The sequence below is a fragment of the Malania oleifera genome, chromosome 7 (assembly GCF_029873635.1).
Source record: "Malania oleifera isolate guangnan ecotype guangnan chromosome 7, ASM2987363v1, whole genome shotgun sequence".
Taxonomy (NCBI): domain Eukaryota; kingdom Viridiplantae; phylum Streptophyta; class Magnoliopsida; order Santalales; family Ximeniaceae; genus Malania; species Malania oleifera.
In genome coordinates this window covers 102884258-102892517 of record NC_080423.1, presented here as the reverse complement: position 1 = coordinate 102892517, position 8260 = coordinate 102884258, and the positions used below count along the sequence as shown (strand labels likewise).

Here is an 8260-nt window from a genome sequence, read left to right as displayed (position 1 = left end):
TAAACAGTCCGATGCTGGCTTTTCTGGTGATGGGGTCAATTTATGCAAAAATAAATTGGTGCATTCCCTTCTCCCAAACAATGTGGGACAACAGGAATTGCTTCCACAGTCGACAGCATGCGCAAGTATATGCAATCATGCAACCGTGCAAGAGCAAGTGGGCAACACCTTGTGAGCGAATTTGTCCCACATCAGCTCCATGATAGATGGGGGTAGTCCTATCTACCTTGTAAATACACAAGAGCCCCTCTCCTTTTATGCATGCTCCCATTGTAGGCTCCAACTGGCTAATTCTCTCTGAAAGGGGCTTGTTAATGAGCCTTTTACCCACTTCTCACTAAACAGTGGTGGGTCAAGTGTTTTAGTCATTTGGTTTAGTGTTTAAATTCAGTAAGTAAACTGAGTTGAACTGTAGAAATACGATTTTCCTATGAACCGAATAACCATCTGTTTTTGGTTCAGTATCAGTTTGCAGTTCTTGAAAATGAGTTCGGTTCAGTCATCAGTTTTGGCTAGAACTGAACTGACTATAACCGAATACACACCGGTGGCTGGCGGTGGTCTTGCCTACTCCAGATCTGATGATGTTTATGATAGGATGTGGCGTAGAGATGAGTGGTTGGCATGGTGGTCATTGTGGGAGGCAGCATGCTGTGGTGGTTGTGAGAGTACGGGTATGGCGGAGAGGAAGAGGTGGACAAAGATTTTGGATTAGATAGTTGTGATAGTATGAGGAAATGCCTTTGAATGTCTTTTAGCAATGAAATGAGGGTTGATTGAAACATAGGGATTAAAAGGACATTTAGATGTCAAGCCAAACATTATTGGTCTCTTAATTTAAAAGTCATTCAATGAACCGGCTCTAGTTAGAGCCCATTCAGTGCAAACAAACACCCACAAACTATCACCAGTTGAATTCTTCACACCATGCGAGGATCGTGTGGTTCTAGTTATAGCATGCAAGATTTAACAAGTCAAACTAACCAAGGATCCGTCTCATGAACACATTCTCACAAGCATCAGAGACAAAGTACACAACAAACAATAAGCTAAATCATATGAAGGAGAACAAGGTGGTTTAATTCACTTGCCTTCATAGACAAAATGTGTTTAGTTAGGAAAATTCACTCTCTTAAAGAGCTTTCTAGGCTATTCTCACTCTAAAACAAAGAAACATTACTTTGCATGAGTTATATACTACACATATTTACCAAAACGCTACTCAACTCAAAATTAAATCCTACACTACTATTTACATGATGGTTACAAGTTGAATGAACACAAGACAAGCCAAAATGAGGCCCTAAACAAGCTTGGCTTGTGGCAATTGGGAAAGGGGTGCATAAAGGGCCAATTCTCCTAAGAATAAAATAATTTTTTCCCCCAAAATAAGCACAAAACTAAGTAAAAGGATACGAAGACACATTGAGAAGATAGCTTCTATAAGAACAAAGCATTTGAAGAACAGAGAAAAAAAGAGGAAAAGGATGATGCACATGAAATTATCTGAAATATGCAAACAGGTTTTGTGATCCATTCCAAAGCCCATCTAATCTTTTATTTATGCATCTTAAAACAACATTCAATGTGCTATCTTTTCTTCCTCTTCTTCTTCCTCTTCCAACAATAGACATTCATTTTGAACCCCTTCAATGCATTCGCAGAACTCTGGTGCTCTACTTTTCCGTCTTTTCCTTCCAACAGTTAATATTTTATTTCAAATTCATTTACCCTATGGTTGGGACCATGGATTTCAAGTCTTGGATTTGGATTTATATGGATTTGAATAATAATGTAATATATAATTGTATTGAATTTCTTCCAAATCCAAAAAAAATCAAATCCAAGCCCTGAAAACCATGCTTCCAAACACTACCTCAGTTCATTCTTAGGAACCCCCAACTACTTCATTTAAAATTAGGAGCTTATGCACTGAAAACAAACTAAAAAACCCATAGATAGATAACACTGTAATGCCACAACACCGAGGAGAGAAAAACTAGAGCATGGAGAAAAAAACGGCCATATCCATTCAGTTTCATGATGAGATAAGTCTGATAATGGAAGCATGCAAATGACTCCTAAACAACACTTGCCTAAAACAACACTTGCCTAAAACAACATAGAAACAAGTTTTAGCTCAAGAAAAAAGTTTGAATGTATATGCGCCAGATACATATGGCATCCTAGTCAATTGTCAAGCACTTTGAGCATCTCCTTTGATGGAAACAAGACTCTCTGTGTAATAAGTAAGCAGCCGAACAGAAACTCGAAGATATCGAAGAACCTTTGCCTTTTGCGTATTAAGGTTGTAGGAGATCATTTCTCCTTTTTTTGCTTCAATAAGAATCTCATCATCCTTCCAAAATCCCAAAGGCATACATTTCTGGACAATGGGTCCAAATGAAAACCTTTTAGTCCAAGTCTCTAAGCCACCCGGTTCAGTCCTTGTCCATATATCAACTGTCATTGATTTCCCATCATAAGGACAAATCATCAAAGATAAATCTTCATTGCTGGCCAAATTCACATAGTCCCGGCAAATTTCATGTCGCAAGAAATTAGCATTCTCATATTCCGGCGACCGGATCACCCGAAACACCTCGCGGTTCAGGTCGAACGAGACCACAATGTCAGCAATGTAGAGAGGCAGCCAGTAACATACCCCTTTCAGGCAAGTGTGGATTGTTGAACACAAATACATTCGAGGCAAATGCGTCTCAATTCTTTTCCATGAATCTGAACGCAAAGAGTAAACTTCAGCCCTATAGCTACCTCTCTCTTCATTTTTAGGAATCACCCTGACGACCTTGTAGTCCTGGCTTTTGGGATCGTATCCAAAACCAACGGTGCCCCGCTCAGTCGTCCAAAGGTCCTCGCGCGGGCGTTTGAACCGCTGGATGAACCTGGATTCGTGCATAGAAGGGTTCCACAGAACAATTTCCCCTGCGTCACAGTGGTAAAAGCAGTAGATGCCATTGGAGGGACCCAAAATCTTCAGAGACGAGTCCTTCCTGATAGGGGGCAACTCCAGATTCTCCAGCCGAACGAGGGTTCGATTGCAGAGCAAGGAGATAGCATGAGGAGAGTAGAAGTGGACGAGAAGGGGCGGATCGGCGTTCACGTTGGATCGACTGAGATGAGCGGAGACGAAAGAGGGGGATTGGATGAGGGTTTTCCATGATCTGCAGACGCTATTGAATCGCACAAGCGACTTCACCGGCAACCTCGAGAGGATTTCGATGAGCAGTTCCTCCTCGTGGATGTCATTGGCCGCCATTGGTGATCATTCAACGCAGTTTAGTAGTTTGGGCAGGCCCCATGTGGCCGTACCAAATTTTTTTTTTTTTTTTGGGTTCATGGAAATTAGGTCAATGAAAAGGTCCAACAACCGACTAAGATAAATTCCAAAATTGGCATTATAATAAAAGATTTAAAATATGGAAATATTTCTTTTGATAGTAATATTTTTGGTAGTGATAAGATATGTGATTATAATTATAGTGTAGCATCACATAATTTTTAAATGCAGATATTTCAAAAATCCTCAATAATCACAAAATTTTTATAAGTCTCCCTTGATTTTATTGAAAAGAAATTGAACATCTCTTATTTAATAAAAAATAAAGTCTTTCGAGAGTATAAGTATTTCAAAAATCAAATATCAAAAAAATTTGTAAGATCTTTGAAATCTTATGAGAAATTTGTGTTTTTTTTCTTTTTATTTATCATGTAGTTCTACGTGGTTTAACCTTTAGTCTCACAATTGAGTAGTTCTTTCTAGTGGATGTCATTGGCGGCAATAGAGTTTAGTAGTTTGGGAAGGCCCCAAGAACATACTATGCTTTTTTTTCTAATAAAAGGATACTTACCTTCATAAGATTTGATAAAAAAATAAAGATATTTTCTAAGATTTTAAAAAATATCACAAACATCACCTGAAGTTTCAAAAATGCAATATACCTCTCTCGAGGTTTGTCAAAAAAACACAAATCTTCCTTAAAATATTTACATTTTTATAAAATAGAAAGGAGAAATTTGTGTATTTTTTACAACCTCAGGGAAGACCCTGAAATTTTTGAAACCTTAGAAGAGTTATTATCTTTTTGTCAAATCTCAAGGTAAGTTAGTGTTTTGTGTGTGTGTGTGTGTTTTGTTTGGTTTGTGAAAAATGGGGAAAATAATAAGATCCTAACAATAGGGATAAATTTAAAAAATGACGTTACAATTGAAAGATTTAAAATGCGACAATATTTGTCTCGTAATCTCACACAATATGTGAACACAATAATATTTTTCGTGTAGTTGCATGTGGCATATGATTATGAAACAGTGTATCATCACATGATTTTTGACTATAGAATAATTGATTTCTCTTCAAATTTGACAAAAAAAACGCACACATTTCCTAAAGTTTCAAAAAAAATCAATTATCTCTACTAAGTTTTTAAAATTTTCTTAAACCTTTCCAAATATTTGCTAAAAAACATTGAACTCTTCTTATTTAATAAAAAACAAGTATTTTCAGTGATATAAGTGTTCCGAAATCAAATTTAAAGGCTTCAAAAATTTTGAAATCTCAAAAGAAGTTTGTATATTTTGTCATTTTCATTTATGTAGCCTCACTCAATTTTCTCAATTTTCATTTATTGCATAGTCTCACCTAGTTGCATATGTCTAGTTACATTTTTCTTATACTTATTAATTACATATACATTTATTAACAGCTTTTATTTTTTTTTCCTTCAAAAAATAGGCAATAAAACATAATTGCCCAAATTAATTAAAAATTTTAATTAATTTAATATAGTTAATTCAATGAAATCATTGCTTTGATATAATTTTCAATTTTTCTTTTTGGTTGACACTTCACTTATACTTTTTTTAACTGATAAATCAAATCAACTCGTTTATACTAATAAATATTTAAAATTATAAAATATACATTAAATATATGGTAATATACACATGCATTATATATGTTAATGCATATACACATAAATGTAATTATTTAATATATATTAATTAAATGTAAATGGCATTACAATTGAAAGATTTAAAATTTGGTAATATTTATATATAATATTATTTAACTCAAACTCTATAACTTTAATTCAATGATAATACTAATGTTGAACGCCAATACGCAATCTTAATGGGATAAAAAAAACTTTAAAACAATATTAGTAAGAGTCTTTTTTACCTGTTTACCTAACAAAACTCTCGTCTCTCAGAATGAGAGGTTTTAAAAGGACCAAAACTATTAGTGAGCATTTCGATAGCTCGGTTCGGTAAAGGTTCGTGAGCTCGTCATTTACATAATAAAAGTATCAGAAGTTTAATGAATAATATATTAAAAAATTTATGTGTCTTATGCCATCCATATGAATTTCAAATATGTTATTTGTACATTAATAACATAAATTTAGAAACAAAAATTATATAAATCCCACCCGTTGATTTAATAAAAAAATAAATAATCATTTTATGGTTCTTATTATGATTACTAAACTCTCTTGTGATTTTTAAAATTATGAAAAATTATAACGTCATTAATTTTCTTGATGGAAATACAAGTGATATTTTGTGGACAAAAAATCCCTTAATGATAATATTTTTTTTCTAAAAAAAAAAACTTTTCGAGAGCTATACATCACAATTTTGTATAAATTATACGTCACAATTCTTTTAATAGTGGAGAGTAATTTTTATGCATAAATTAAGTATAAACGACTCACCGCAATTGCACCCATAAAATTTCGCACTTACATACAATTACATAATTATGTAATTAAGTAATTAATCACATAATTAAATACATAAAATCTAAATAGTTATCAACATACTTAAGGATTATTTTTTAGTCTTGTCGAATATTAATACTGCTTTCGACAAATAAATCTTGCTATCCATTTTAATTAATTATATGTATTTGATTTTGCATTGCTTAATATTTAGTGTTATAATTTTGAGAATCATAAAGAAAACCATGGGGGACTTGCTATTAATTTTAGTTAAATCACAAAGAAAGATTATATGATTTTATCAAATTTATTAACATAAATTAATGATAGATGAATAATTATTAATAATTTTATTTTAATAAATATTAACATTTTAATTCAAGCAATAATATATATGTTAATAATATTATTACCAGCATAAACATAAATTATATATTATTTTTTATTATGTTTCTTAAATATTTGAATTATATGTCGAAATATAATTGTATTATCCATTAAAACTTATTTTTAAACACAGTGAAATGAAACTTTTAAATTTAAGCAAATGTTCCCATTGTGGCGTAAGAAATTCTATAAATAATTATAGTCAAACAAAAGAGCCGGTGCATTCCAAACAAAATCTAAAAATCTTTTAGATAATCATGAAGGTGGCAAAATAGATCAATCTGGATTTGTGGCATAGTAGCATATTTATAATCTGGTCAATTCAAACTCAACCCAATTATTTAATTTGTTAAACCAATTCGAGTTAGATATCTAATTAGTTATTCATTTGAATCATAAATGCTATTTTTTTTTTTGTATTTGTAATTTATATTTTTAAAAATGTTAAACATAATAAATAGACAAAATAAGTGTTACTTTTTAAAAATTCTAACTCATATTTATTGAAATAGTAAATAGAGAATAAAAGATAAGTACCTTTTTATAAATTCTAACTCATGTGTTGAAATACTAAAAAATTTTAATAAAAAAATATTATACATTTGTTAATGATATATTTATTAACGATAATTCGTTAACTAATTATACAAATTTACATTTTATACATTCTTTAATAAATTAATAAACTCGAATTTATTGTAAATGAAATAAAAGAGGAAAAATAAAAATTTGGAGTTATAGAAATTCAACAATCTAGTTCTTCAGGAACTATAAAGGTTAACCACATAATGAACTATTATGTGAGCATACCAAAGGTTGTAACCAATTATCTAGATAGTCATCCACATAAATATACATGTTTTACAACACTTCCCATTGGATGACTATACATTATGAATATGTCTCGTTCAAACTTTCACTAAGGAAAACCCTATAGGACAAAACCTTAATGAAGGAAAAAGAGTATAATATTCATACTTCCCTTAAAAAATACAATCAATTAAGAAATGTTCTTAAGTTATCGCATTCCAATGTTATGTACATGCATCTTGAAAATTAAAGTTGACAATGCTTTTGTGAATAGATCTGTCAAGTTGTCACTTGAACGGATTTTGCAAATGTCAACATCTTCTTTCTTCAAAAGTTCATGAGTGTAAAAGAAATTTGGTGAAATATGTAGCTCTATCAACTTTTATGTACCCACATTTGATTTGTGCAATACATGTTGCATTATCCTCGTACAATATTGTTGGTGTGTCATTCTCCAATGATAATCCACTTGTCCCTTTAATGTGTTGGATTATATTGTTGTAGTTGGAGCTAAGAGACAGCCACGAGCTGGAGCTGAGTTGGAAACGCGGTCCATTTATGGAGCTGAGTTGGAAACGCGATCCATTTATTTCTCCATTCATTTAGATTTTATCTTGATGGATGAAACTCCCAATTTTGTAATTTAATATATTAATTGTGTTTTAAATTTCAGCTCTATAAATAGAGGGCTGAGAAATGTAATAGATACAAGTGAGAAGCTCAAAGAGTTAGAGAGTAGAGAAGAGAAAGAGGAGGAAGAAAGGGAGAGAGAGAGTGTGAGAATTGTAATTTTTGGCGAAATAGTGAATATTTGGTGTGTGCTCCGTGGACGTAGGTCGATATTGACCGAACCACGTTAAATTTCTAATGTCACATTTTTCTAGATGCTCACAAGCTCCTAACATGTGGTATCAGAGCCCAGTTGGAATAAAAAAGCCAAATCGAAAGTGATCCCGAAATCAGGGCTCTGTCTAATGAATCAAAACTATGTTTTGAGGCCACCATCACATTCAACTCGCCGAGATGAAGAGAACCGTGCAGACCTGAGCTCGAACAGAGTCCAGACGAAGCCTCACGTGCCTTGCCGGAGCAGGATGCTTTGACACGCGTTGGTCACATGCTGGTGACCAGCTCCATCATGCGCTTCACGCGTCTTCTTCACCCTGATAGCCTCAATCCAACCTGGAGGGAACCTAACCCGACTTGGATACAGAGTCAGACCAGGTTAACCCGAGAACTGGTCCACGACCTAGGTCCGACCCGTCACCTCAGCATCACGCCAGTGCGCCACGTCAGTTGAGTGCCACGTCAGCAAGTGG

General features: G+C 33.2%; 1 protein-coding gene across 1 annotated transcript; it reads right to left on the bottom strand.

Moving 5' to 3' along the window:
* Positions 1-2009: 2009 nt before the first annotated feature.
* On the bottom strand, positions 2010-3362 carry LOC131159733 (F-box protein CPR1-like). Its single transcript, XM_058114874.1, has one exon. It carries the CDS (start codon positions 3278-3280, stop codon positions 2198-2200), a length of 1083 nt encoding a protein of 360 aa, XP_057970857.1. The 5' UTR covers positions 3281-3362; the 3' UTR covers positions 2010-2197.
* Positions 3363-8260: the final 4898 nt, after the last annotated feature.

Coding starts and splice junctions, on each gene's coding strand:
- LOC131159733 (XM_058114874.1), bottom strand. CDS start 3,280: ATGGCGGCCAATGACATCCACGAGGAGGAACTGCTCATCGAAATCCTC.